General features: G+C 54.7%; 10 protein-coding genes across 14 annotated transcripts; 5 read left to right on the forward strand and 5 right to left on the reverse strand.

The window, feature by feature from the left end:
• Nucleotides 1-1840: 1840 nt before the first annotated feature.
• Nucleotides 1841-3254, reverse strand: PV09_08390 (triosephosphate isomerase). Its single transcript, XM_016362273.1, has 4 exons — nt 3061-3254; nt 2879-2962; nt 2206-2811; nt 1841-2133 (listed from the first exon to the last, which is right to left on the reverse strand). Exons 1-4 carry the CDS (start codon nt 3083-3085, stop codon nt 2105-2107), a joined length of 744 nt encoding a protein of 247 aa, XP_016209908.1. The 5' UTR covers nt 3086-3254; the 3' UTR covers nt 1841-2104.
• A 1897-nt stretch (nt 3255-5151) lies between these two features.
• On the reverse strand, nt 5152-8492 carry PV09_08391. Of its 2 annotated transcripts, XM_016362275.1 has the most exons (5): nt 8049-8492; nt 7871-7965; nt 7770-7808; nt 5764-6891; nt 5152-5671 (listed from the first exon to the last, which is right to left on the reverse strand). In XM_016362275.1, exons 1-5 carry the CDS (start codon nt 8056-8058, stop codon nt 5582-5584), a joined length of 1362 nt encoding a protein of 453 aa, XP_016209910.1. In that variant the 5' UTR covers nt 8059-8492; the 3' UTR covers nt 5152-5581. The 2 variants fall into 2 exon arrangements, with proteins under 2 accessions (XP_016209910.1, XP_016209909.1); XM_016362274.1 differs by lacking the exons at nt 7871-7965; nt 8049-8492 and having other exon boundaries at nt 6969-7770.
• Nucleotides 8493-9587: 1095 nt separating this feature from the next.
• Nucleotides 9588-10592, forward strand: PV09_08392 (uncharacterized protein; the record flags this gene model as incomplete). The annotated part of the gene is made up of 1 exon (XM_016362276.1): nt 9588-10592. The coding sequence occupies one exon, from the start codon at nt 9588-9590 to the stop codon at nt 10590-10592; it is 1005 nt and encodes a 334-aa protein (XP_016209911.1).
• PV09_08393 lies at nt 10497-14521 on the reverse strand. 4 transcript variants are annotated; one of them, XM_016362277.1, is made up of 5 exons: nt 14348-14521; nt 14230-14294; nt 12893-14165; nt 12567-12834; nt 10497-12375 (listed from the first exon to the last, which is right to left on the reverse strand). In XM_016362277.1, the coding sequence occupies exons 1-5, from the start codon at nt 14361-14363 to the stop codon at nt 11568-11570; spliced, it is 2430 nt and encodes an 809-aa protein (XP_016209912.1). In that variant the 5' UTR covers nt 14364-14521; the 3' UTR covers nt 10497-11567. The 4 variants fall into 4 exon arrangements, with proteins under 4 accessions (XP_016209912.1, XP_016209915.1, XP_016209914.1 ...); XM_016362280.1 differs by having other exon boundaries at nt 10497-12475; XM_016362279.1 differs by having other exon boundaries at nt 10497-12834.
• A 1828-nt stretch (nt 14522-16349) lies between these two features.
• PV09_08394 (uncharacterized protein) lies at nt 16350-16646 on the forward strand (the record flags this gene model as incomplete). The annotated part of the gene is made up of 1 exon (XM_016362281.1): nt 16350-16646. One exon carries the CDS (start codon nt 16350-16352, stop codon nt 16644-16646), a length of 297 nt encoding a protein of 98 aa, XP_016209916.1.
• A 329-nt stretch (nt 16647-16975) lies between these two features.
• On the reverse strand, nt 16976-17392 carry PV09_08395 (uncharacterized protein; the record flags this gene model as incomplete). Its single annotated transcript, XM_016362282.1, has 1 exon — nt 16976-17392. The coding sequence occupies one exon, from the start codon at nt 17390-17392 to the stop codon at nt 16976-16978; it is 417 nt and encodes a 138-aa protein (XP_016209917.1).
• Nucleotides 17393-18335: 943 nt separating this feature from the next.
• On the forward strand, nt 18336-21044 carry PV09_08396 (uncharacterized protein; the record flags this gene model as incomplete). The annotated part of the gene is made up of 1 exon (XM_016362283.1): nt 18336-21044. The coding sequence occupies one exon, from the start codon at nt 18336-18338 to the stop codon at nt 21042-21044; it is 2709 nt and encodes a 902-aa protein (XP_016209918.1).
• A 68-nt stretch (nt 21045-21112) lies between these two features.
• Nucleotides 21113-22715, reverse strand: PV09_08397 (uncharacterized protein). Its single transcript, XM_016362284.1, has 3 exons — nt 22315-22715; nt 21898-22180; nt 21113-21787 (listed from the first exon to the last, which is right to left on the reverse strand). The coding sequence occupies exons 1-3, from the start codon at nt 22476-22478 to the stop codon at nt 21503-21505; spliced, it is 732 nt and encodes a 243-aa protein (XP_016209919.1). The 5' UTR covers nt 22479-22715; the 3' UTR covers nt 21113-21502.
• Nucleotides 22716-22855: 140 nt separating this feature from the next.
• Nucleotides 22856-24297, forward strand: PV09_08398 (uncharacterized protein). Its single transcript, XM_016362285.1, has one exon. It carries the CDS (start codon nt 23187-23189, stop codon nt 24012-24014), a length of 828 nt encoding a protein of 275 aa, XP_016209920.1. The 5' UTR covers nt 22856-23186; the 3' UTR covers nt 24015-24297.
• A 792-nt stretch (nt 24298-25089) lies between these two features.
• On the forward strand, nt 25090-26882 carry PV09_08399 (uncharacterized protein). Its single transcript, XM_016362286.1, has one exon. It carries the CDS (start codon nt 25169-25171, stop codon nt 26792-26794), a length of 1626 nt encoding a protein of 541 aa, XP_016209921.1. The 5' UTR covers nt 25090-25168; the 3' UTR covers nt 26795-26882.
• The last annotated feature ends 329 nt before the right edge of the window (nt 26883-27211 follow it).

Genomic DNA, 27211 nt, shown 5'->3' on the forward strand with positions numbered 1-27211 from the left:
CTAAAACCTCATCCCCTCATCCCCTCATCCCCTCCTTCGCTTGTCTTTTTGCCGTCGACCTTGAAAGCTTTGCAAGCCTTAATCAGACTGGACGTCGCATCGTCCAATCCGGCCTTGCACGGAACCTATGCGCCTTGCTGAAATCAGCATCGCGGAGTCAGATAAGCCGATTGCGCATCATCGAGGCCCAAACTTAGCCGGTGGAGCCGCTCGTCCCCCCGCCAGCTCGTGGCCAGGATCGCCGTCATATCCGAAACCTTATTTGGCCGCTTCTTCTGTTTGCGCGTAGACGACAAGCCCAGCACGGCGCTCGCCCACACAGGTTGAATAGTGAGCGTGTAGGGATGCAATCCCAGCTTGTACATGCGCCGTGCATGGCCGAACACCCGCTCGTCTAACGGTTGCATCTGCTGCACGTCAGGCCATCGCGACGAACCTGCTGCGTCGACATCGCACACTTGCTGGGTTGCGGGATATGCCACTGTATGCTGATTACGCACCTCCCGCAACGCCTGCATTCAATTCGCTCAATGGCGTGCTTTTTAGCCTGCACGGAAAGGAATCACCAAAATGCATTCCCCAGTCTGTTAGCCTCGCTGCACAATCGATAGTCGATTCATCGTCCATTCAAAAGCTTCCCGTTTGCCTGGTATGCTCCATCTGGGACGGACTAAATACGTATGCCCGAACACGCTGCTTTCTCCGTGTTCTCCGAATCCATCCCTCGTTTAGAATGAAATAAACTCCGAAAGTCTTCCGCTCACAGAACTTCGATTCAGAAGGAGACGTACGTATGCGCCTTGTACCCTGAGCGTTGCATTTCATGAATCTCGTCAATCAAAAGACACGGCCAAGGGTGAGCTCGACTACGAACACTCGTCACACCGGCAATATTTGACAAAAAGTTTGAATCTGGCTACGCCGATCTTCCGTTCACGCATGGGGTGTCAAGCCTTTGCGGGAATCGACTCGCAAAAACATCTAAACGTGACAGATCGCTCTGCCCGTGACTACAGAAGGCGAACCTATGCAACCTGTTGGAATTTTCTTTTCTACACTGGCTGCAGAACGTTGCTATAGTATCTATCAATTCGCCCTCTTCCTGGATGCTGAATGTATTCGTACCATTTGTCGTCGACTGCGACAAGCGCAATCAGCTTCTGACACACTGCATATTGAGCCACACGCCTCAAAAACATGAAGTCTAGCACATCCAGACTCGTCTCTACGCTACTTTAACAAGCAGATCAACGGTCAAGCTGCCACGCCGTTTTGGTCCGCGTTGCTCTGACCGTATATCAACTCAGCAATCAGTCAAAACATGCTTGGTTCTGAATATCTTGGAGGCAGTGATCTGGCCCCCGCCAGAGTCCTGGCGGTAGAGACGTTAGGGGAATCGCTCTGCTTATCTTGCGCCCTCAGCAGATATAATAGCACAGGGTGCTCACTGTATGAACAGTCATGAAGACACAAGTGTTGATCGAGGATGGCAACAAGCTTCTAAAGCAGAAGTGCTTCCTTAAAGGCTGAGAGGCAAAGGACACGATTTGAAAGGCTCAAGCTTTTTCAAGGCATTCGAGACGGCCAGGGTGGACCGAGGTGCATCTTCGAGACGTGATGACCCATGCGCAACGAGGACTGAGATTCCAGGTGTCCTGCTACTGCCAGCTCGAGCCGTTCATGAACCGTGCTTGGACGGGCAACGACACTGCAAGAGTAATCTTGGCCTGTTCTCTTAGCAATGGATACATGCCGGCTTGTTAACATCACCACTCCTGCAGCATTGGCTTACCATGCCTTTCGCTGCTCTCTGTTCGGGGATCTCTTTCCAAAACGGACATGAGCGGGAAACTGATCGTCTTCATTGCATCTTGAAGGGGCCTACTTCGATCAACAGTGAACGGTAGTTACAGTACTCTGCCATATACAGAACATGAGGAGCAGCAATGCACATGTTATTCTTCTTCGTTTTCTTAAATACTTTTCTCGACTGACCCAATCTTTGGCGTCCTTTTACTCTATGCATGACCTCGTAGCGCTCCACTCGTCATTCCGAGTTCCCAATAACCAATGCACTTGGATGTGAAAAGATTGCTGGTAGTATCTATAGACGCGAGTTGATGATTTCCACAACTGCGAGCAAAAAAAAAAATTCAGCGTGCGAACCAGCAAAACGATGCACGGGGGCAGGGAAAAAAAACTTACACTCCGGCTTCAAGCTGGCTCCGCCGACCAGGAATCCATCGATGTCAGGCTGCTTGGCAAGCTCTTTGCAGTTCTTTGCGTTGACGCTGCCACCGTACAGGATCCTCGTCTTCTCCGCCGCCTCGGGGCTGACGTCGGTCTTCAGCCACTCCCGGATGGCCTGGTGGACCTCCTGCGCCTGCTCCGTCGTCGCCACCTTGCCGGTGCCGATAGCCCAGATGGGCTCGTACGCGATGACGATCTTGCTCCAGTCCTTGACCTTGTCCGCTACGGCCTTCAGCTGACTCGTGACGTGCTGGACCGTGACGCCCTTCTCGCGCTGCTCCAGACTCTCGCCGCAGCACAGGATGACGCCAAGCCCACCCGCGAGCGCGGCCTTGGTCTTGGTCGCCACGAAGGCGTCGTCCTCGTTGAGCAGCACGCGACGCTCAGAGTGGCCGAGGATCGTCCATGTGATGCCGCTGTCCTTGAGCTGCTCCACGCTGATCTCGCCCGTGAACGCGCCGTTGGGCTTATCGAAGACGTTTTGGGCGGCGACCTCGATGCCCTTGCGGAGGTGCTCGCGAGCAAGAAGGAGGTATAGCGAAGGAGGGGCGATGACAACCTCTTGAGGCGATCGCAAAGTCAGCACTGTTGGACGGATCCTGTAGCTCCGCTACCTGAGACCACATACCGGTGTTTGGGTCCAGCTTAGCGTTGTTGAGGTTGTGAATGATTTCGCGGATGGACTTGATCGTCCCGTTCATCTTGAAGTTTCCTGCGACGTCGCTGTTATCATTCGTTCATGTGGTGCGCGATCCACAGCAACAAATGTGTCGCCGTGACTCGATTCCACGGTGGGGTAAACTTGCGCACCTCCGACGAAGAATTGGCGCCCCATGATGAATATCTAGCGTTGATCTTTGGTGATAAGTGGTCGGTTAGGCAATGGAAGAGCCAGGAACTCGCAGCGTCTGTAGAAACACGTCAAGGATAAAAGCCGCACAATTGCTTTTGAGTGAACTGTCTGTACGGAATGCACAGTGTTTCAAAGTGGGGCAGTTTTCGAGCTTCCAGCCGGACATTCGCCGGCGTCGCTCTGGGCATCGTCCAACACATTTCACGCCTTCTCCTATGTTTCCCGACCTTTGGCTTCATGCGTTCACAACCGGGTGCATTCGGTACCCGACGTCCATCAATCGTACCAGAGGTCTTCTGTACGCGACGGTAGACGATATACGCTTCGCGCCTTTGCACTCTTGAGGTCCTTATCAGTGGCTTTTGGAGCAAAATATTCTGATTCCAAGGCGTTCGTCCTCTTCGCGAATCATAAATAACTCACAGATACACGGCCTGCCCACTGGAATGCGGGTATGAGATACGCCAGATGCAGCGTTATTGATACGGGCCATTGCATCCTACTCTCCTCTACTTTAAAGGACCGTTTCCAGGTTACACCAGGACAAGGCACCATGATCCTGTATTGTAGCTCCCGCTCTACATACATAACTTCACTCTCACGGAAACGTTGAACAGATCTAGCGATCGATCCTCGGGTGAGAAGCGATTTAACCTTCTGGGAAGATGATCAATCAGGAGAGCATATCCGGAGCCAAATCCCTCGGAGAAAGGCTGTTTGATCTCTCGACATTTGCCGACAAATCCAGAGCCCTTGGAACTTCGACATGAAGGCCTCTTGCCCAATATGATCTGTGTACCAAAGTTTCCTACCACCTCTGGAGGCCCAAGATTCTTTGCGCGCTAGCTTATGTTCATCCACATGTGCAAGCAAATGAGAAGGCGACAGAGAGACGACTATCGAGGTCAAACTTGTGTGACCCAAATCTAGGGCCCTTTTCTGAACCTATTGTTTATACCTCCGCCGATTATGTCGTCCCTGTGCAAGCTCACAAGAGAATGTTGGACTTCTCTTGAAGCTCTATCTGGCCACTTCGCTTGCTTTTCATGCCAAGCACGCTGCAGTTCGCTTTGCGCTACACTTCAATGAAGGTCAGATACGTTGGCACGCTTTTCGCTGCAAAAAATGCTAACCGCAGCTGTTGCAGCGAGCAGATCTGCGTGATAAATTACTTCCCGCGCCTTGTGATGCTTCCTATGCAGTAGGGGACCTCAAGCTGCCATGATCTCCTTACTTTCTTCCCCAAACTTTAAGAAAGAAGTTCCGCGGCTAAGGGAGTAGTATAAAGGTGCATGATTTGAATCCGCCTCTATGATCGGCATCTGCTTTTGCTTGTAGCCTGGAGCGTCCACTTAAATGAACGGGCCTGACATCTCTCGCGAACTCAAGGAAAATTCGCAATAGTCGTTCTCTGCCTTCACGATCTGCGGTGGCGTCTTTCCTCATATCCCCGCCCGACCCAGTATTCAAAAAGGCCGCTTTGCCGTCTAGAAAGCTGCCTCTTGGGACTTACAGACGTCCAGGGATATAGATACCATATTTGTTGGTTCAAGGTGAGCTAGCTCCTGGGACATGCTGGCGAGCCCGCTCAGCGAGTGCAAGATCGTGCGGCACGGTGCTTGTCAGCTTGCACGTCGGCAACCTAAACATCGGCGATCTGGGCGCTGTACGAGCCAGGCCCGCCAGTTCTGGGACGTTGGAGTCGGAATTCTCTGACTTCGCCAGGGCAAGCCGCAAAAACGGTGTGGCCAGCGAAGCTTGCGGTGCCTAGTCGAAGAAGTCGATCTCCGGGACGAGCTTCTGAATCTTGAAAGGTCCGATTACTCGTCAAGGCTTGGGGGACGAAGAGAATTCCTTTGCCTCAAATCAAAAACAAAAAAAAAAAAAAGACTGTCGAGTGCATCCGGACCACTCGCTTCATTGCTCTCGATCGTCTTATTCCGACCTGTGGACGCAGAAAGAAACGCGCCATAAGCTTAAGTGGACGTCCCGCAAGCTTTGGCAAGGTACACACGCGGTTCAAATAAGAATGAAAGGGAACAGTCAAGTTTTCAAGCAAAGCCTCTTAACGACAAAGCCATCGAATTGAAGGGAATTTTCATATGTATACTTTTTTTTTTTAATGTTTGATATCAGGAGAGACTCCTCGCACAGTAGGAAGAGTCTTCGAGGCTTGCCCAACTTTCACCTAGGTATGCTTTGACTTATATTGTGCTGTTTGCTGATCTCGTTCACTCGATCAGAGCCGGACGGCCTCCGTCTCACGTTTGCCCTGCACCTCTTAAGGTAGAAAGAACCATCCGTCTCACGCTGAGATTACATCACCGTTCGTCATTTGGAAAATTATGAGATGCATGACTCCTAAAAACATAGCTTCGTCAAGAATTGTAATTTTTTTTTGTCCACTTTCAGCTGCCATTTCTCGCCGATCATAATCCATGCTCAACTAACGGTTTTGGATGTCTCGCAAATAGCCACTTAGTACCTTGGTGGAGCAGGTGGTTGGCCGTATCCACCTTGTTGCGGGGGATACGGGCTGTATCCACGTCCCTGGCCTTGCTGGGGAGGCTGTCACATGAGAGTTAGCCAAGTTCTACTACGCTGCTTGCTGGAAATTGGCCGATGAGAGACCACAGTAGAAAGGGTGAGATGGGACTTACGTATCCGCCCTGCTGAGGAGGATAACCGCCTTGTGGCGGAGGGTAGCCCTGACCGGCGGGTGGGTGATATCCAGGCTGAGCACCATACTGCTGCTGAGGTGGTGGGTAGCCCGGCTGACCACCCGGAGGGCCGTATCCTGGCTGGCCACCATAGCCTTGAGCCGGTGGCGGCGCGTGGCCACCTGCCTTCTCATCCTTGCGATCGTAGGAGGAGTCAATCGCGCCGAGAAGCAGCTTGACGAGCCATAGCTCTGGTGTCAAGTTCACACCCTGGCGCTGCATCTCTTCGGATTCGTTCTCGTAGTTGCTCGTGCAGTCAACCAGCCGACCGACCACAGGGTCCTCGTCAAGCTTGCCTAGGAACTCGCGTGCCTTGAGATCGTTGCCCACCTGCGCGACTTGGAATGCAATGCCACCCGGACCGAACTGGCGTGACACCTCTTGGCTGGCGTACTTGATCGCGTCGAAGATGGCATTTTGCGGCTCACCCGCCGGCTGACCGTCGGTGATGATGATGACAAGAGTCGGCTTGCGGTACTGCTGAGAACGCAGCTTGGGCACAATGATGCCGTCAATGACCTTGTTCCTGAGTTCGGTGCCCATGGGAGTCAGGCCCTTGAACTGCACGGTGCGCATGAGCTGGTCAATCTGCTGCTCGGAACGAATGTTCTCGAGCATGCGTGGGTCGTACGTAGCATTCATGAAGCGCAGGGAAATGCCATCGTCATCGAATATGGTGGCGACGCTGGCAACGCGCTCGAGGATCAAGCGCAGGTCCTTGATGCGCTCGCCACCTTCCTCAAACTGCATCGAGCCAGAGTCGTCAATGTAGATGACGATGTCGTACAGTCCGAGCTTGACAAGATCGTTGCCAATCTCTTGAGGAATCCTCCAGCGCTGGCACAAGCCGGCCACCTGCTGAGCTGCCTTGTTCGCAATCTGGTCGACGGCCGGCGAGTTTGGCGGGTAGAACGACTGAAGGCCACGTTCTTGGATGCATTGCTGGAGGGCTTGCTTGTAGCTGGCTATCTGAGCCGGGCCGGCCTGCGGCGGAGGCGGTTGGCCATAGCCCTGCTGACCGGCTGGAGGAGCGTACTGAGCCTGGGGAGGTGCTTGTCCTGGTTGGCCCTACATGAATTCACCAAGTCAGTGACAATGTTTCCCGTGCCGCATGTGCAAAAACGCGAGTCGAAAGAATGACGAACGTAGCCGTAATTTGGGGGTTGCTGATAGGGTGCTGGACCGCCATATGCGTTGTGTTGCTGCCCATATGCCTGATATCCTTGAGCTGGTGGTGCATTGTACGGAGGCTGCTGCCCATATTGTGGTTGTTGCCCGTACGGCGGATGTTGTTGCGGGCCGGGAGGATACGGAGAGCTTGACTGTGGATAGGGAGGCTGTCCTGGCGCGGGTCGGTATTGATTCTGAGGAGGATACGGCGAAGAGGATGGTGGATATGGAGATACTGGCTGCTGGCCAGGCCTGTTGCCAGGAACGGGCGGGGCCTGTCCGCTTGCGTACTGCTGCTGGTACGGATAGGCCATTGCGCGGGGTTGCGGGTTCGACGACGTCGCGTGCAACGACAACGACGACGAAAATGACAGCGTGCACGGAGCCCTCAGTGGAAAGGGAGTTTGTTCGTGCGTCGAGAGACTGGACAGGTTTGTGCGACAAATATTTTCGCCTCCTCGAGAGGATGGGAAAAAAGGTGTGGCTGTGGGGTTCACGTCTGACGGGTATGACGCGGTAGCGGCAAAAAGCCCAGGATGCAGCGCAGCACAGCCAGGCAGGAAAAAAAAATCCAACAGGTGACCGAGCTCAGGTCAGGCAGCAACAGGCGCGCACCGGTTCGGTTGGCAGCGCGAAGGCTGTCGGTCGGCGCCGCTAAGGTACGACGGGAAATGCGGGCAGGACAGGAAGCAGGCTTAGCGTACGCAGTGTGCGCGCGCGGATGTGTAGGATGTGTAGGCGGGCGTTGTCGTTCTGGTAAACTGGCCATTACTTACGGTGGCTCCTGGGTACGCTTGGTACTGTCCTTGACCGGGCTGTTTTGGCGTGCCGTCAGTGCCAGAAGAACCAGGCTGGACGGGGTGCGCGATGCTCTCACATATTGGCTGGTCCCATACTGCTGCTGGCCCGCTGGAGGAGGAGCTCCCGGATAACCACCGGGAGCGGCAGCGCCAGCGGCCTGGAGTTTGGAGGCTGCGGGCGCGTCTCAGCGTCAGCGTTTGCTTGCAATCACACTCTCGCTCTCGCGCTGGTCGCGGCGCTGCGGGGTAGCTCACCTAGACCCATTGCTGTGTGCGTGTGTGCGTGCGTGCTCGTCGTGCTGCTGCGGGCGAGGGCGTGGGGAGAGAGAACGGACGGACGAGAAAAAGACGAGGGTGAGAAATCGGCGGGACGAGACTGCTGGCCGGGTTTGCTTCTTGATATACGATCGGCGGATGGAGCGAGATCCAGTTGCTGGATGAAGCACCAAAGCGACAGCCAAGGCTGACGTGCGGCAGCCAAGAAAGCCGCGTGGCGCAGCTCCCGCCTGTGGCTGTGTGCTGCCCCTCTGTCCCTGTTTGGCTGCTCGTCTTCTCGACGGTAAAGTCACCTTGCGTGCGCGTGTGCGCTGTAGCAAAGACCTCCGTAACGAGCTGGACATCCGCAGCGGTGAGTCCGCTTGTGGACAACTGCAAACGTGAAGCAGCTCGACCTTCGCTGAGAAATTCACCTTTGAGCTGCGGCGCGCGAGGCAAAGAGTCTGCACGTCTGACGAGCCGTGACTTTGCCGTAGTTCTACGTGGTGGGCGTTGGTGGCGCCAACCTGTGGCTGAAGCGACCCGCAAGCCACATCGATCAGCCCATCCCCCACTACAACCACGGTCCTGTGGAGGCTGCGGGAAAGCCGACGTTATTGTGCAAAGTCCATTCCAATCCGTGTGTTCACTCAATGCGGCGCCATCTAATCCTCTGACCCGTCTCATCCGTGACTGTGCTTTAGAACTAAGTCAAACGTTCCCCGGACCGGATCCAGCGTGCCGTATGTGACCGCTGTGCTCGCTGCTCACGAAAGAGTGAAGGAGTTGATGTTGCGATCCAAGAGAAGAAAGAGCAGCAAAACCGCCGGGATGACAACATTCTGCGTGATTGTTGTGTTCGGCACTGTTTGCTTTCGGCATGCCTGCACTGGCTAGCCACAGTCATCAGCATGGCCGTGCGTAACGAGCATGATATTCTATCTGGCTCCGCGCCGATGGTTCTCAGACGAATTGATTTGCAGCGCATAATTCAATGCAAGTGGAACAAAATTTAACGTGTTCTTCATGGCTACTTCACCCTTTTTTTTTTGAGAGCTACTGCAGAGAGGACTAGATATAGAGTTCGGCAGCAGATCTGGCATGTTCAAAGTGCTCAATGTTGCCACCTTGGTCTCGTTCACGAAGAAGCTCATCAAAAAGCTTGGAAATTCACAATGCATCTCGTCTAATGTAGCTTTCACATCGAGAGCGCATTCAGTGTCTTGACACGCTCCCCGCGTACTGTCACTTGTTGAGGGCCCCCAAGGACCTGAGCTACGTGCGTATTGACTAGCGAGCAAAACCAAAGTGAAGCGTAACTGAAGCTGCGGATTTTCCTCTCTCCACACAACCCTAACATAACATAAGAAAGCACATGGGGATGGAACCCCTCTTCCAGAGAAAGGGGTCCTCACTTGGGCTGCAGTTTCAATTATGTGCGTGCCTCAGATACGCCAACGGGCGGCGAACTCGTTGAAGATCCAACACCGGCTGTCGACGAGTGTTGGCGTCTTCTCACCCGCTTAGACACCAGACATGATGCTCGACTGCACGCAAAAGGACAGCGAGAACGACAGCATGGCAAACGCAAGCCGAGTCCACGACCGGGTGCCTCCACCGGGCTGTCGGCCCCTCGACGACCTGGTCAACGGGCTGCCTCCGGAGATCGTGCACACAATCGCCGAGCGTCTTCGGCCAAAGGACATCGGCAGGTTGCGTCTCGTGTCGGCCAAGTTCGCCGTGCAGACCGGCTTCGCGCTGGCGGCGTACGTCGTGCCGCTCGTCACCATCGACGAGGACGGCGCCGAGACGCTGTGGCAGCTCAGCACGACCTTCAGCAAGCGCCTGCCCCCGCTTTCGGCTTTCATCTCCAAGATTGGCTTCATGGATCGCACGTGCAACGACCGCGCCGACATCTGGCGCGAGGTGCGCGTGGTCCGCGGTAAGTACGTCGTCCCTCAACCCAAGCACGACGACGGTCCAGGCTCGGACGGTAGCGAGCACGAGCAGAGCCGGATCGAGACCGAGCATGTCCACCGCAAGGCCCGCCAAGCGTACGATCAAGCCGCCTGCAAATGGATCAACGGCCACCTCTTCCAGCACCAGGGGAGTATCCAGATGGTGTGCAGCGAGCTGAGGATGGCGAGGGACACCATGGCGCCGACCAAGGAGCTGATTCACCGGCTGGCCCACCTGCTTCACAAGTTCCCCAAGTGGAGGGCCTTCTTCGTGGACGGCGTGGCTAGGGAAGACGTCGAGATCCATCTCGACGTCCGCGGCCGGCTGCTGGGCGTCGAGCTGGGCGCGCGCCAGCTGGCCGACCCGGGCGCGCGCCGCCCTCGCCTTGTCGAGAACCTCAGCCCGGCGGAGCTTCCGTGCGCGTGTCCGTACGTGCGAGATCCCCGCGACAACGAGTTTGGCTGCGACGACGCCGAGCACGAGAACCACCCGCCCAACCCCTACCGCAAGCGCTACCTGCGGCCCGCCCTGCTCGACCTCAAGGCCGTGGTCGACGTCGCCAAGATCACCATATGCGGCGTCTAAGTAGGAGGCGAGGACGTGCCGCTCTAGCTTGCCGGAGAGCGAGATAACGAACGGTACGCCATCGTTTGCTGTTGGTCTATCCTCTTTCCATTGGGGACGTGGCGGCCGCGCGCTGACAGACGTTTTCCCAGGGACGAATACCGTTTCATCTTCTGGACCACGACACTTTTCAAGACCGCTATGCCGACGATGGTCACGAAGGAATGTCAAGTTACGAAAAAAAAAGAAAATCTACTCTGCTGAGAAAATAAAAAAGACCTTGTCCGGAGAAGAAGCGCGGAGCGGAGAAAAAAAAATCAAGGACGAGGAATTCGAAAAAGGGGGGCGATCGGTCTGTTCGGTGCTATGCCACGATGATCGAGGACGAACCACAGGAGCGAATTCCTTTTTTTTTTTCCTTATTTTCTTTTTCTTTCTTCTTTTCTTCTCCCCCTGTTCCTTTCAGATCTCCGTCTCCGCACTCTTTTCTTCCTCGTATGACGCGCGGGCTCCTTCTCTTTCTTTCGCATCTACGTCAAAGATGACAATAACGTGTCCGCGCATCTCGATCTCGCTTTGCCGAGGACGACGCCCTTCGTCGAAATCGTTGTCGTCATCGTCGTTGTCATCGTAGGCTTTGCGTCTAGCGCGGCGAGGCGCTGTACACACGACCAGCTCACGAATGCTGCTCATGGCTTCGTTTTCTCCAGACCGACACGCAGCGCGGCTGAATGCTTGGAGGTCGGGGAATGCCCTGTGCTCCGCGTTTTGAGTGCAGAGCCAGTAGAGACACCAAGAATGGGTGTGATTGGCACGTGTAAGGACGTGAGCTAGAACATTGGCGACCTTGCTTTAAGTGTCGGATGCGAAGAGACACAAGCGAGACTCGTCCATGGTCCCGAAAATGCAGTACCAAAGACCATCTCCAAGCACGTGCTATTACACCCCTGATTGACTTCGTGATGCGTTCACAGTTCGAGGAGCCTAGAACACGTGCTAGCCCCTTGCAGCGGTTTTCCTCTTTGCTCTCCCGCTGGCGAGACTTGCCAGCCCACCCGCGACGTTGGAAGGTATCGCGTCCTTTACGATGCCGATGCTCTCAACTCTTGCCACGTCAACACCCTCGCCGTCAACCTGCCCACCCATCTTCCTGATCAACGCCCTTCTCTCCTCCACGGCCCTCTCATCCTCGTATATGATCTTCTGGCTCGGGTCGGGCACCGAGTCCTTCTGCCCAGACTCCTCCTGCGACACGTTCGAGCCTATGCTGTCAGCGCGTAAAGAAACGAGCGAGCCGCCGCTAGATGCGCGCCCTAGAGGGCCGCGACGCCTCTTGCCCAACGTGGATATTTCCTTGGGGATGGGTTTATCTGAAGTTGAGCGTCGTAAGTTTGAATTCTGTCTTGCCGCAAGCAGAGACGCGATCGCGTTGTTTAGCTGTTCGTTCTTCTGAGAGGTGTCTGTCACCGTCGTGGCAAGATTTTCGTTTTGCGGTAATGATAAGGAGCTTTCATGCTCCCCACGTTCATGTGATTGATCGCAATCCGAAGGCCTCGCTCGATTGTTTTGCGAGTTTTGTCTCTCTTGAGACAAGGCAGTAAGCGGCTGGGATGATGAATGCTTGCCGGGACCCTGAGTCTTCCGAGTTTCAGGTTCAGCAGGAAGACCAGAGTACTGCTCATCGTCTTCGTCTTCATAAAAAGGTCCCCGTGACGCCTTTGCATTTGCCCGAGGCTTCGCAGCAGGTGTCGTCGAGTCTTTGGTCCTTTCAGGATTTGAAGCCGTGAATCCGAGGGGAAGTGCCCTGCCAGTCGATGTGTCAGACATCGTCCTGCTTCATGTCGCTGTGCTGTCCTGGACCAGAAGCAAAGATCTCGCTGTCCAGCGAAGAAAATGGAGATATGCTACATGGCCACAGTGAGCCAAGCGCTCCCGCATTCTTCAGAAAGAAACAATCCATTATAATAACAAACGAAAGAAAAGGAATCTACGTACCTGCCCTTTAAACTCAACCTCGACATACTCGTTTTTGCTTTGATGGTGGGGACGTAGTCGACCGGAACCGTTGGCGTCTCCATTTTGATGCAATAGTCTCTAGTATCTTGCCTTGAATATTTCGATATGCTGTGGTACAGCCATTGCTCGCTGACAGCTTCGATGTTGTTCTCGGAAGCAAAGTCCAACTTTTCTTGATTGATCGGGGCTTGGGTGTTGCAAACCAAGACGTTGACTTTCGCATCGAGTCGCTCGGAATAGGTTGCGCCTGGTACCAACGCGTCAGTGTATGCCGCAAGTCGTATTTGACAAAGAGCTTGAGTTACCCATGAGATTGACGACCCGCTGAATATGCAGCAGATCCATGCCTTTGCTGCTGAAGCCGGTTGAGCTGATTACCAGACCGCGAAATCCCTCCACAGAATGCTTCTCGAAGGGCCTGCAGAGTGGGTATGTGGCAGGATCCACGAGCGTCTTGTTCTGGAGGCAGTTCTCAACCCACCATTCAGTCACCCGCAAGAAACCTGACGCTCTTCCCGGAATCTTCGGGAGCCGATCTTCTGGGACATCGTGCGGGATGACTGCGTAGCCAACTTCTGACGACTCGACTTCAGCATCCACCAAGTTGGGCGAAGTATAGACGCGCGCGCCATTTCCTTCCAGTACAGCCTGCAGCAGGTTGAGCTTGTCGTTGGGGAAGCCGTGAACATATGTGACGGCGTTCTCGAATGTTGAGTTGCTTCTGCTCGGCTGCGGCTCCGGAAAAATGACAGAGGAATTGCGCTTCGGGGGTTCAGCTTTGAGCTCGGGTGTGGGTTCCTCAGATTCATAAGTTTTTGCTCCCCCTGGACCGACACCATCAACCCCAGACGGCTGCCATTCATCCTGGAGTGTCTGTCCAGATCCAGCCGAAGCAATGTCGGCCCAGATGGTTTCTCTTTGGCTCTCGATCTTCTTGCTCAACGTGCGTCTGAGCTTTCGCCTTGCAGCAGGTCCGGGTGCCTTGTCTTCGTCGCGCTTCCGTTTGCCAAGCTGAAGCGATTCATGATAGGCCTCCATCGCACTCTTGTTGTAGGCATTCTTTCCACGATCAAGGGGCGCCAGGATGGGGTCGTACAGAGACTCTTCTAGGACCATGGTGCGTTCTAGGCTGTGCTGCAACCACTCGAAGCCGACAACCTTGATCTGCCATCGGAGCGCGTGCTCGTACTTTTTGCCCTCGGGCGCAGCGCAAATCAGATGCGTGACAGCCTTCGTGAGATCACCATGGAACTCTGCACCGTTGCTCAACGCGAGCGACTTGATGTTCTCCCGCACCTTGGGGTCTTCAAATCCCGTCAAGCAAATCTTCAGACCCATGAAGGTAGGTGCCCTATGCTCGATCTCCAAGGCGGGCAGATCCACATCTCCACCCTCCATCCACACCTGCTTCACGGCATCGATAAAGCTGGGTAATACCACTTTTACGTCTGGTCGCTCTTTGGCGACATACTTGTACTTTGGAGTGTCTACGTCGCCGACAATAAGGTGCGTGACGTCGGAGGTAAGGTCAAATTTGTGCACGGCGCCCATTTCCTCACCAGCAGTGGCGATGAGGTGCTGTCCAACTGCGTTAGCGGTATCTGATGCAGTGTATGAAGCGTGCCGTTGGAATTGAGCCTACGCGTGCTTCTGGCGTGATGGAGGTGCAGCATAGCACAGCACCAGCCAAGGGCGCATGGTCCTTCACTACACGGATTTGTCAGTACAGCGGTGCTAGGCAAGGTGCGAGGCTCAAGTACCAAGTTCTGTCGCCATACTTTCCTCCCATCAATACAGTGAAGACGTCGGGCTTGTCTTGAAATGTGGCGGTCCTGACATTTCGACGCATTGGACGCGCCGACCCGTGTCTCAGGGTCTAGTCACGTGTCAGGCTGAGGCTGTTGCCTCGCCCGTTGAGTGCAGACGAGTTTGTGGATTGATATGCATTGATTCCCAATGGGACGCAGGCTCATTTAGCAATATATCTAAGCACGATGGAGCTTTTTTCCTTCCTTTTTGACCAGGAGCCGTCAAGGAATCCTTTGCTTTTATCAAGACGCTCCAACACGAGCCTTACAGGCGACTATATGCATCGTCTTTACGAGATTCCGGCTCTGAAGTGGCAAGAAACCATACTCTCTCAAATAATACTCAATGGGAAAACTAATCAAATCGTGCAGGTTGAAAAAAAAATCAACATGCATGTACTGGTGGAAGCGGTGTATACGCTTGCCACGTCTGGCACCTGGATGCTACTTCACCTGTGGGCTATAGGTTACATGAGGTCTGGCACTTGCCTCACGCTCCGGTCCGCTTAGGCGGTTCATCGAGCAGAATGAACAACACGCTAGTCGCTCACCATCACACAAGACTGAAGTTAAGTAAGTGACGTGAATTTGACGTACAGCCCCATCTGCATCCCTATCCGCAGGTCGATCGTCACGGACAGTTCTTCCACACGGCCAGATGGAAACTCGTTGGAACGGAAGGGAGCGGCTGCAGACGTCGCGTAGCGAGCTAAGACCCGCCGATAAGGCACTGCAAGCGATGTGAAGGGAGATTTCGATGCTGCTGCTGATCAGTTAAAACGGCTCGGGATCATGTCAGGAACCACGGCCTCGGTCTTGCTGAACGGGAAGCTGTGCTGATGGAAAGACGTAATGTGCGTGTAAAAGACCGGTCCGGCGTTGCTGCTGGAAATATTTCCAGACGGTGAAGGTAGCGACGGCTACGAAGTCGCGGGGCAGATCCTTTTTGTTGAGCTAAGAATGACGTCCAGCTCGGTCGACCGCACGAGAGTGCGATGGCCACCCGCGATGCGCGGCCACAGGCGAGCAGATACGGAGAGTGTGTAAGCGTCACAAGCAGGACGAAGATCGGAACGGCGTCGGTTTCTGCAGCGCACAAGCACGAGACAAGCTTTTCTCCGCCGTGACGAAGACAGCGCCAGTACTGGGACGCCGGACAGCAACTTTTGTCCAATTCCGCGGGAGAAAGACGGGCCCCTGGGTCAGATCGCTGGCTGGATAAGCTAGCAGGAACGAAGGGTGTCGAATGATGTTGCGCCGATTTGCTGCAGCGGGACTACCGGGTGACCCGGCAGCGTCCTCCAGCAGGACAATCGAAAACGGAAGCGGATAGAAAGAAAAAATTTTCCCCTTTGGCTATTTCCAGGACGCATATCTGGCTAGCCGGGGCCAGTTCGGCAATAATCAGCAGGGAGAGAGAATTCTTTCTCGGGGTTCTCTGTGTCATCTGTCGCGATCGATCCAGCCCAGCAAGGCATGAGCAAGCCGGAACGCGATAGCGTAAGCAAGGGTTGTCAGACTCTGTACGTTGACGGCGGACGCAGGGCAGGCAAGCGGGCAACCGGCATGCATTTCACATCAACTGATTTTATTTCCTCGTCTGGTACGGAGCGGGGGTAGAAACACTGGTTACGGGCGTTGCGAATTTGAGGAACACGTTGCGCTGTGGGTGGCAATGGGCGGTGTAGCAGGCAAGAGTCAGGAGATGTCGTCACGGCTCTGCTGACGTCGATGCCGCGTTGTTTGTTGTTGTTGTGGTTGTTTTTTTTTTATTACTATGGACAGTGGTGCGAGCACTATAGGCAGCGGATGCTGGGTGAAAGACGGCGGCGAGTCGAGCAGCGGCTGCAGGTGATTGGATGACGCAGCCGAATCAGCTTAGTTACATAGATGAGAGGCAAGTGCGGCAACAACAGATCAACAACGGGCATCACGGGCCAGGGAGAGTGGCAGCATGTTGGGCTGCGAGCATGCGATGCTGAAGCTCCGGCATGGCCTCGTGAGGACGGTCAGGCGAGAGGAGAGCACGGCAGAAGACGACGACGATGTCGCGGTGGGCAGATCGCGGAGAGGCAGCGCGACGAACAGGCGGAAGCGCTTCAGAGATGACGAAGCAGAAGGGAGCATCAGCCAGCCGGAGGCAGAGACTCCTCGCGGCACGCGGACGGCTGCTGCATCGACACATGCGGTGTGCGAAGTGCAGTGCGTGGTCGACACCGGCGCAGGCACTTCCTGTGCGAGCACGTACTGAACGAGTGCCGCACCAGGACGGCGCCAGGGCGGCACCGGGAGTGCGCCAGCACGTCTGCTGTGCATGGAGTTGCCATTGGCAACGGAGAGAGTCGTCGACGCAGGCTGCCTGGCCGGTGGGCACAGAGAGTCGTGAGCAGGCGCCTGGTGGAGGGCGCCCGCGAGGACGATTCATGTCCACGGCTGTCCCCGCCCGCGCCGCTGATGTCACCGCGCCGACGCTTGTCTCCCGCGGCGTCATGAAGCCAACGGCGCAAGCTCACCTGCGCGTCCAGCCAGTGCAGCCTGTCCATGCGTGCCTTCGCTGTCTTCCCCTCCTCTGGCCGCTGCTCACGCGTCGCTTGCATTCCCCACGCCGGCTTTGCGGCGCCTGTTCTGGGGCTCTGGCGCGGACGATCGCTGCCTCGATCGAGCATCGGCCACCGCCGGTGCAGCGCAGTTTGGCTGTGCTCTTGCTGACCTCACGCGCGCAGCCAGAACAGCAACGAAGGAGAACGTGGAGTCTCTCCAATTAAACACCTCGGACAGCACGAACGGCGCCCTGTGTACGGCGCCGCGCTGCACGACAAAGGCCGCCTCTCGCCGCGCCGCGAGCTGGAGGCGTCCGCGCTGTGCGTCTTCCTCGCCCTCGTCCCTCCGCCCCCGTCCCTTTTTCTTGTCCTGCCTCCAGTCCTTGCTGCGCTCCTCGTCGCTGTCGTCCCCGTCGTCGTCATCTCGCCCGGCTTGGCTTGCTCGTCGCCTTGTCATCTCGATCTTCTCACCTTGCCCTCGCCCTCCATCCGACCCTTCCGGGCGGCAGCGTAGCACTGCCCCGGCCACGCCATCACCACAGCAAGCCGCCGTCCGCACGGCAGCTCCATCTCAGACGGGAGCACGCTGCCCGCTGTGTACACGGTACAAGCACCACAGATCGGCGCCGCTGCTCGGCCAGCGCCCGGTTACCTGGGGCGTTCTCAAACCCGCGGGCAAGGACCAGCCCTGCTGGCGGGCGCTGACAACTCACGCCCGTTGCAGCCCTGCGCGAGTGGAAAACAAGCCCGGCGACCAGCCCGTCGACCAGCCGGCGCCGTCAGTCTCGACATCCGCTCGCGCCCCAAGCCCGGGCTTATATCCTCGCCCGATCTCAGAGCTGGATAGATCACCTTCCCGCGCGCGACGTCCAACCCCCCCCGACGGATCTTCCCTCTCATCAGTCCTCTCAATCTGGGACACAGCACATCTCGCCTCCAATTTCGACTCTCCCATGCAGCTCCCTGCTCGACCTTGTCCCATTCGAATTAGCATTGTGAGTTATAGCCCCACACGTCCTGCACCCTAGCATTGCCCTCTCACCTTGCTTCCTTGCTTCGTGCTCTTGTCTATTGCGACCTGGCGTGCCCAGTCCAACATGTCATCATCTGGTCCATGCCTGACATGACAACGATAACAAATAAAAAAAATTTCTTGGAAACCGGACTGTGTTGTCACATGTTTCAGGATTTCTACCGGTTATGCATAACATGCTTCCAGAAAGTCCTTGGTTTGTGAAACATCTTGAACCGTCTTTGTCTGTTTGACTACATTTCAAGCCCTCGCCCCAAGGAAAAAAAAAGATTTCTTCGCCATCCTCGCTCTCCTTCGCTCACTCTCTCCTACAGACGGTAATTCCGTTCCTTCGACTTTCCTTTGTTGAAATGTTGTTGCTGTAGTCATGCCTCCCCCATCCCATCCTTATGCCAGCCAACCACCCGCCGGCTACACTCAAGTACAGAGCGATCACGGACGACTTTTGTACTTACAGCCTTCAGTTTACCGCAGCCTCGGCCTTGACCAATCGTACCGGCCAACCCCCTTCCAACCCCGAAGAATCAGACCGCATCGTATACACATCGCAAGAGTAGCGGCCGAGTCGCCCAACCGGAGTAGGCTCAAACGCACCAAAACGGTATCTTTTCTCGCCGAGAAGACGGTCGGAAAGCTGGCGGCCCCAAAGGAAAGCGTCCAGCGGTTCCTTAAGCACATCATCTCGCACGACTCCACCCAGCCGGCGAGCCTTCCACAACCCTCCGAGCCGGATTTGACAACGACCACGTCGGAGCGCGGTCACGAGCGTCGTACGTCCTGGACACCTGGTGTGGTGCCGGAGCCGAGGGTGAGACGGAGACCGACGTCCGGCCTCTGGGCTGAAGCAAAGAGGCGGTCGTTCCTGAGCAGGGACCCGGGCGACTTGTCGAGCGAAGTAAACATGCGACCGTCGCTGCGCAGCTCGATCGCAGCTCCTGTCGGCGTTGCCACTGCCGTGGCGAACCCGCTTGCGAGACCGTCGCTGAGCGACACGGCCTCGGGATCGGGAGATTCCATGTCCTCCATAACCACAGCCCCGTCCAACTCACATGCGCAGCCGCAGCCGCAGACACACTTCAAGCTGCCGCAGGAGCGGCCCATCGCGTCGGGAAACGGCGTGAGCGTACTGATAGCGACCGCGGAGCCGTTCCTGTTCCTGCAGGGTTTCGACCATGGGGATCTTTCCTCAAACAGGAGCACAGCCATGCTTCGGGGCTCGCTGATTCTCAAGGTGTCAAAACCGGCAAAGATCAAGGCTGTCACGCTCCGCTTCCGCGGTCGCGCAACGACAAGGTGGCCCGAGGGCATCCCTCCTAGAAAGACGGAGTTTGAGGAGACCAATTCGCTCATAAACCACACGTGGCCCTTTTTCAACGCTCAATTCCCCACCGCCGAGGCGGGTACCGGAGCCGACTATGTGCAGCTTGCTTCGATTGGGCCCGAAGTGCACGGCAAGAGTCGACCAGCACTCGACATTTATGGCAGAAATTCGGCGAGCAACTCAAACACGAATCTGAGCACGAAGGAGCTCAAAAAGCTATCGCTGCAAGTCAACCAGTCGAGATCGTTTGGCAAAGGCGAGTCGCCCACTGGTGGGCCTACCGTGGCGCAGAAGGGCTACAGGACTTTCCAGCCGGGCGAATACGCCTACAACTTCGAGTTGCCGCTCGACAGCTATCTGCCGGAGACGATCGACGTGGATCTGGGTTTCGTCAAGTATGAGCTGGAGGCCGTCGTTGAAAGGGCAGGTGCATTCAAGACGAACCTGATCGGAACCAAGGAAATCGTCGTGATCCGGACACCAGCAGAAGGCTCCCTCGAGCAGGTCGAGCCAATCGCCATCAGCAGGAACTGGGAAGATCAGCTGCATTACGACATTGTCATTTCGGGCAAGTCGTTCCCCCTGGGAGCGCAGGTACCGATCGCATTCAAACTTACGCCGCTTGCCAAGGTCCAGTGCCATCGGATCAAGGTGTACGTCACGGAAAGTGTGGAGTATTGGTGCCACAACAAGCGCGTGCATCGCATGGAGCCCGCTCGAAAGGTCCAACTCTTCGAGAAACGAGCGGACGGACCTCCCGTCAGCACGTTTCCAGGCAGCTCCATGCGCATCCTGGCCGGCGGCGGTGTTCCATACGACTACAGAGCGGCAGCGGCTCGCGGTGAGGACGTTCCCGGCACAGATGCGACGAATCTACTTGGCAATCTTGAAGGCAACTCGAATGTTGGGCCCACGGAGATGGAGTTCAGCGTCCAGCTGCCTTCGTGCCCCAACGTGGGCAACAAGGACAAGAGCACAAGACTGCATTTTGACACTACCTACACCAACATCCAAGTGCACCACTGGATCAAGATCGTCATGCGCTTGTCGAAGCCAGACGTGAACGATCCCACGAAGCGTCGTCATTTTGAGATCTCCATCGATTCGCCCTTCCATATCCTGTCGTGTCGAGCGACGCAGGCAAACACGTCTCTCCCAGCTTACTCTTCCCCGCAAAGCGCCGACGCACAGACCCAGCTCTTCGAGTGTGGATGTCCTGGTGCTGCGCCTCGCAGGATCACGCCAACGTCTTACGTACCGACCCTCGGCAGTCTGAACATGAATAGCGCTGCTTCTAATCCAACCATGGATCCGGTCTCACGAACCGACCCCTTGGGTTTGGCCAGACCGCCCGCAGCACACATTGGCGGACCGGTCTGCAATCCGGCCCTACAACGGCCCATGCATATCATCCGCGCGCCTAGTTTCAATCCACCTGCTTTCGAAGACGAGGAGCCTCCTCCTCCCCTGGAAACCCCACCCCCACAGTATGATACCATTGCTAGTCCAACCAGTGGCCTGGCAGATTATTTCGCGCGCCTTGCCGACGCGTACGACGAGAGCCCGACCGATGACGAGGAGGACGGCCAGAGGACCCCGACGAGATCAAGTCGGGTCGAGGTACCATTGACTCCCGGCAGCGCACGGTCGAACCGCAGCATGGACGAAGTAAGGACATGGCCATCGTTGGGCCCGGTGAGCATGACGCTACCAACCGCACCACGTGTGCTGCATACCACGAATGGCCGTGCATAATCGAGAAACCACATGTCACATCTACATAACGCTACTTGAATACTTTTTCTTTAACGATTTCTTTCATCATAATCACGCCTGACGGTTTGACTACGCGATCATTAATCATCTTTTTTTTTTTTACTCTTTGTACATACGCACTAGCTCAGGGTTAAGAATGCATACAAAGCATAATTGAGATCAGAGGGGCTGGTACGTGGGGTTTTACTCAAGCGACTTTGTATTCGCTATGGAACACTTGTTGGCGTAATGATGGACAATTCTCCCGCGCTGGGCTAGCAGAAGGGGGGATTCAAGCATAGATACAGGTTGTCTGTTGAAAAAAAAAAATACTCGGTGCGACGCATAGCATTATGAATGTCTTTTCATCGCAGCAGCAGTCGCTTGATGCACACGTCTAAACCAAGAAAGAAAAAATCCCCACCACCATGGTCATATCCAAGGCCCCGCCCCGTATTCTATGCCTTGACCCACTGATCGAACCAGAGCGTGGCTTGCGTGAAAGCGGCCTCCTTGGCGTACTTCTGCTTGGGGTCGCTCAGGTCGCACCGCACGGCGAAGCCGTGGTTCGTGCCCGAGAAGACGCGGGACTCGTACGGGATGCCCAGCTTGGCGAGGATCTCCTCGGTCTTGTGGCGCTTCTCCGTCGGGAAGATCTGGTCGACCTCTGCGCAGGCGAGCGAGAGCGGGCCCTTGACGGCATCGAACTCCTCGTCCGAGACGAAGGAGACGTGTGCGCCGAACTGTCGCGCGTCAGCGCTGCACTTCATTCCTCAATCACGCTTTGCTGAAACAAGCAACCCGCTGGGATATTCACGACGAAGATGGATTAGGGGGGGGGGGGGAAGCTTACGCCGGCATCGATCAGGCCGTTGCCCAAAAAGCGGACGACGTAGCGGCCGCCGAAGCAGTAGCCGACGGCGCCGAGCTTCTTGACGCCGTACTCCTCCTTCATGCCCTTGATGGCGGCCTGGAGGACGGGCTCGACTCGCTCAGGCGGGTGGCTGTGGAACCACTTCATCAGGTCGAAGGGCGCCTTGGCCTGGGGCCCGAGGGCGTCCGCGGGGACGGGGTCGCCGTGGAAGATGTCCGGGATGACGGTCGTGTAGCCCGCGGCGGCGAAGTCGTCGGCCAGCCTGTGGTTTGTTTTAGTCCTCGTCAACTCGCCGTCTTCTCTCTCTCTCTCTCTCCCTGGATTCGCGCCTCGTTTGGGAAAAAAGGGGGAAGAAAAAGGGTAAGGCAAATGGGATAAGAGGGAAGATTTACGTACAGTCTGTTGTTCGTGAGCTCCAGACCAAAGGCGTCCGGGATGTATAGGACGCCGTATTCTGAGTTCTCGGCTTTGGCTACGTAGCACTTGACGCCGCCCACCTCCTTGATCTCGCCCTTGGGCTCGCCCTCGTGCTTGACGCCTCGGATGCAGCACTCCTTCATCTTGGCGTTCGACAGGTTCGCGTTCGGTTCGGGTACGAGAGGTATGTGTGTGTGTGTTTTAAATGCTTCGCTTCGAAGAGTCGGCAAGGAGTTTCGACAAAAGGCGAACACAGTTCTGGTGTCAGAAGCGATTGTGCGAAAAAAGCTTAAGACGCCGATCGAGAGGGACCCAGAGCTCCATTTTTTCTCTTCTGTCGGCTTCTAAATGCCGGCATCACAGGCCCCTGGGGCGGCAATGATATACCCGTCTTCTGTAATCAGCCCCGCAGTCGTGGGTTTCTTACGTCGTTCGAAGTCTGGCGGTCGGCCGATGTCGGCTCCAACGGTCCAAAGCTCCAAATGCTTACATCGACTGTGCCAACATTTACACCAAGCCTCGCCCATGACAGCTGGGCTGTTTGACCGACATCGGCCGCGCTGGATGTTTATTATTAAATAGAGGTCCAATGTGTTTGATGAGTAGTCAGACTGAACGTTAAGGGCGATTTTGCGTAAGCCTTACTCCGGAGCTGCTCATTATTCTATAACTCTGGCTGTAATTTTGTATCCCGCCCATTTCCATTGCCTCAAGACGCCGCTCAAGGGTTACCCGACGCCTGTGGTAATAGGCCCGGTTGTGCACAAGGCTGAGCTGGATTCAACCTAGGACTTTCGCACCATCTACTTGTTGTCGGACGGCAACGCTCTTCGCAAGGTTAGCAGTCTGCCATGACTAGCAAGAAAGAAACAGCCATATATACGCATACCCATCATTCGTCGGCAGTTGGCGATCATGCTCGCCGTGGTGCTGCTGACTCTGCTGGATTCCTCATCCCACATCTAAAACCTGACTTTAAGGTTCTTGACGTCGGCTGTGGGCCCGGCACGATCAGTGCGGACCTTGCAGCTCTCGTGCCGCAAGGTCATCTCACCGGCATCGACGCAGTGGAGGCTGTCTTGGAACAGGCGCGAGAGACGGCACGGTCTCGCGGCGTCACGAACATTGCATTCCAGCTCGCCGATGCAAATAGCTTGCCGTTTCCAGACGACACCTTTGATGTAGTCTTTTGTCACCAGGTTCTACAGCACGTCGGAGAACCCGTTTCGGTCCTTGCAGAGATGCGACGCGTGGCCAAACCTGGTGGCATTGTCGCCGCTCGGGAGGCTTCCTACGGTTCGTTCTGCTGGTTTCCTGAGCCTCCTTTGATTGATCAGTGGCTGCAACTGTACACCAAGGTTGCTCGTGCCAACGGCGGCGAACCGAATGCTGGCAAGTACCTGTTCAAATGGGCGCGCGACGCTGGATTTAGCTCTGCGGACATTGACGCGACCTGGGACACGTGGAGATATTCCGGAGAGAGGGCAAAACAATTCTCGCACAGTCACGGGACCCGAATATTACAATCCGGATTCTTGAACACGGCGACGAAAAACGGGTTTGCGACGGAGGAGGAAGTGAGGGAGATATCGAAAGCGTGGTTAGAGTGGGGCGAGCAAGAAGACGCGTTCATTGCGATGCCATGCAGCCAGATCCTGTGTAAGAAGGCGCCATGTTGATGTTATGCTCGTGGTCTGTTGAAGCTTTTGAGCTTGAGGTTATGCAGTTTATATTTCAATGTTAGCTCGACTAATGCCCCAATTGGGAAATTTCATGCTGTATGCACATTTGCTGAGTAATGCAGAAGAAGCTGACAATTCTGCTTGAAGGAACGGAGGCGCCTATGAACGATACTTATATCTCGATGTTTTTTGGATTTTTTATGAAGCTCGTGGCAAGACTGTTGGATAGATAACGAGTTGCTTCTTTTAACATTAAACGTCACAATGCATGACCGGCTCGTCTGTCACTCATAACTTTCTTTTAATCTTCACTGGCGAAGACTTTCCTTTTCCACTATTTTACTAGACGAGCTTTAGTTGATTCTCCGGAATTGTAGATTCCTCGCAGGACCTTCCGCTTCGATCCCCAGGTAGAAATAGTCGCGGACTATATGACTGAAGAGTGTCTGGATACTTGAATAGTTTGCAAGCATCAAGAGAGTTTGCGCTGCTTTAGGGAACTGAATCGTCGACTAAGAAAATATTGCGTTGATGGAATTGCTTGTTCACTTGCTCTTTGCCTGTTGTATCTGCGACATCTTAATAGTAATGGGAGCAATGCAGTTCCTTCTCTGAGTTATGTACCTCCCTGAAAAATGAAATAACTGTTAGCAATGCAATCTGTTGTCAAAAATATCAATGCAGGCGTATTTATATGTAAATTGCTTTGGGATAGTGAAGACACTAGGCTTATACTACTTATGCAGATATTGAATGTGGGAAAAGGGGAGAGCTTGATATCGCTGGTTGGCATTGGGGCATCATCCGTGCACTCGGAGTCCACTTGTTCACCTTATTCTTCGAACGTAAGACCTTTCTGAGGCATTCCCACTCCGACGTCGTAACTCCCCATGCAGTCGCCATGAGATAGGATTAACCCTGGCCAGCTCATTGCTGATTCGATTGGCGCCGCGCTGTCCGCGGTCAGCGATTCGTGGCATTCTCCGGAGGTGGAGAACTCCGGATAGCTGCATCCACTGGCTTATCAGTGCTTCTGACGAACGCAATCAAGGTGACTGGATGCCCTTATATGGCTCGGCTTGCCCTGTGTTGTCCATTTCTTAACTTAACAGATTTAGGACGTTGTCTACAACAGCTGGACATTTGCCACAATGCTTGAATCAATTTCGAAAATGTCTTTTGACCAGCCGCTATTAATGATCTGGTTCCCGCTTGCTACAATTCTGATTTTAGCATTGTGGAAGATATCAACAACTACAGATATTCCTCACATTAAAGGATTGCCGGAGATACCAGGAGCACTACCCATTGTTGGGCATTTGCTTGCGCTCGGCGACGATCATGCCACCGTGTGTGAAAGATGGTGGAAGAAGTATAAGTTCTCAACCTTTCAGATTCGTTTAGGAAACACTCGTGCCGTCGTGGTCAACTCGTTTGAAGACTGTCGGCGTATGCTCATCGGTAACCAGTCCGCAGTAATTGATCGTCCGACGCTTTATACTTTTCACGGAGTCATTTCCTCCACACAAGGTTTCACGATCGGATCGTCGCCATGGGATGAATCTTGTAAGAACAAGCGGAAAGCCACTGGTCAAGCGCTTGGAAGACCAGCCATCAGGACCTACTGGCCAATGTTCGATCTAGAGTCATACTGCATCGTTCGTGATTTGGTCAAGGACAGTGAGAAAGGCGAGAAACTGCTCAACATCAGACCGTACTTTCAGCGATACGCTTTAAACACTACGTTGACGCTGTGCTACGGCATTCGTATGGACTCTGTATGGGATGATATGCTGCGAGAGATTTTATACGTGGGCAGTGCCATCAGTTTGCTGCGCAGCGCATCCGAAAACTTTCAGGACTATATCCCGCTCCTAAGATGGCTTCCAAAAAATGAAAAGAATAGAAGATCGAAAGAGCTAAGAGAACGTAGGGACAAGTATTTGAACGAATTGCTTGACAAAGTGCGGAACATGATCAAGAAAGGGACCGACAAGCCATGCATCTCTGCCGCTATCCTGAAAGACGAGGAGACAAAATTGACGGGTGTGGAAGTGAGTTCCATCTGTTTGAGCCTTGTATCTGGGGGGTTCGAAACGATTCCAGGCACTCTGACTGCTTGTATTGGGTCCTTATCCACGCCTGAAGGGCAGAAGTTTCAAGAGCGGGCTTACGACGATATCCTCCGTGTATATGGGAGCGTTGAAAGCGCCTGGGAGAAGTGCTTTCAGGACGAAAACGTACCGTACGTGAACGCCATCTGCAAGGAGGCTGAGCGATATTACACGGTTTCCGCCATGTCACTGCCGCGCAAGACCGTGTCGGAAATCAAATGGGACGGTGCTGTAATTCCACCGAAGACCATGATTCTGATCAATGCCCAAGCTGCCAACCATGACGAAGCACGTTATGGTCCCACAGCGTCAGAATTCAACCCTGAGCGCTGGCTTTCGTCTCTGTCGCCCCCAACAGAAATTGAGGCAAAGGGCATTCAGCACTTTGACTTCGGCGCCGGCTCTCGCATGTGCTCCGGCCAGTTCATAGCATCCAGGCTCTTGTATGCAGCACTTGTGCGTGTGATTACGAGCTTCAAGATTATTGCTAGCAAAGAGGAGCCGCCCAACACGGATTATGTGGATTATAATCAGTTGAAATCCGCGCTCGTAGCAATCCCGGTGGATTTCAAGGTCAGGCTAGTTCCACGCGATGGTGTTTCTCTTGAAGCTTCTTTGATTGCTGCAAAAGAGAGGACGAAAGATGCCTATAGAGAGGACTAGACCTTGGAGGTTGTCTAACATGCCTGCAGCACTGTTTTCCGTTTCAAGATTTTCATCCAGGCCTCGACTCTATTTATCATTAGCGTTCAGATGTTGAGTTCATACTGTGGATGATCAACGATACGCAATCTTGCCAAATTCATCTATATCCTTGCGAGACTTTCCCATTTTCTTCCTCAACCCCCCTGATCATAATTGCGATGGGAATAAGCAAACATCAGTTTGAGTCATTGTGTTGGGGACAATGGGCTAATCAGGTACCAAGAGGGACAACAACAACAAAGGGCTTGCCAGCAATCATTCCAACATATACACATCGCGGCGTTGAATGCATAGTTTCTATTCGATTTTTAGTGGACGCGTGATTTGAATTCATGAATAAAGGAGACGTACTGGACCACTGGCGAAAACTGCCGT

This window comes from Verruconis gallopava, assembly GCF_000836295.1.
Source record: "Verruconis gallopava strain CBS 43764 unplaced genomic scaffold supercont1.40, whole genome shotgun sequence".
NCBI lineage: Eukaryota > Fungi > Ascomycota > Dothideomycetes > Venturiales > Sympoventuriaceae > Verruconis > Verruconis gallopava.

Bases quoted from the DNA above. Each gene is read 5' to 3' on its own strand.
- PV09_08399 (XM_016362286.1), top strand. From the start codon at position 25,169: ATGCTTGAATCAATTTCGAAAATGTCTTTTGACCAGCCGCTATTAATG.
- PV09_08397 (XM_016362284.1), bottom strand. From the start codon at position 22,478: ATGAAGGAGTGCTGCATCCGAGGCGTCAAGCACGAGGGCGAGCCCAAG. The intron at 22,181-22,314 runs GTACGTAAATCT...AACAAACCACAG, and splicing joins GAGCTCACGAACAACAGACT to GCTGGCCGACGACTTCGCCG. The intron at 21,788-21,897 runs GTAAGCTTCCCC...GACGCGCGACAG, and splicing joins ACGGCCTGATCGATGCCGGC to TTCGGCGCACACGTCTCCTT.
- PV09_08390 (XM_016362273.1), bottom strand. From the start codon at position 3,085: ATGGGGCGCCAATTCTTCGTCGGAG. The intron at 2,963-3,060 runs GTGCGCAAGTTT...GCGACGTCGCAG, and splicing joins GCGCCAATTCTTCGTCGGAG to GAAACTTCAAGATGAACGGG. The intron at 2,134-2,205 runs GTAAGTTTTTTT...TTTTGCTCGCAG, and splicing joins AGCCAGCTTGAAGCCGGAGT to TTGTGGAAATCATCAACTCG.
- PV09_08391 (XM_016362274.1), bottom strand. From the start codon at position 7,307: ATGGCCTATCCGTACCAGCAGCAGTACGCAAGCGGACAGGCCCCGCCC. The intron at 6,892-6,968 runs GTTCGTCATTCT...GAATTCATGTAG, and splicing joins AACCCCCAAATTACGGCTAC to GGCCAACCAGGACAAGCACC. The intron at 5,672-5,763 runs GTAAGTCCCATC...CTCATGTGACAG, and splicing joins CTCCTCAGCAGGGCGGATAC to CCTCCCCAGCAAGGCCAGGG.
- PV09_08398 (XM_016362285.1), top strand. From the start codon at position 23,187: ATGACTAGCAAGAAAGAAACAGCCATATATACGCATACCCATCATTCG.
- PV09_08393 (XM_016362277.1), bottom strand. The intron at 12,835-12,892 runs GTAACTCAAGCT...CGTTGGTACCAG, and splicing joins GCGGGTCGTCAATCTCATGG to GCGCAACCTATTCCGAGCGA. The intron at 12,376-12,566 runs GTACGTAGATTC...ATCGACTGGCAG, and splicing joins AGGTTGAGTTTAAAGGGCAG to GGCACTTCCCCTCGGATTCA.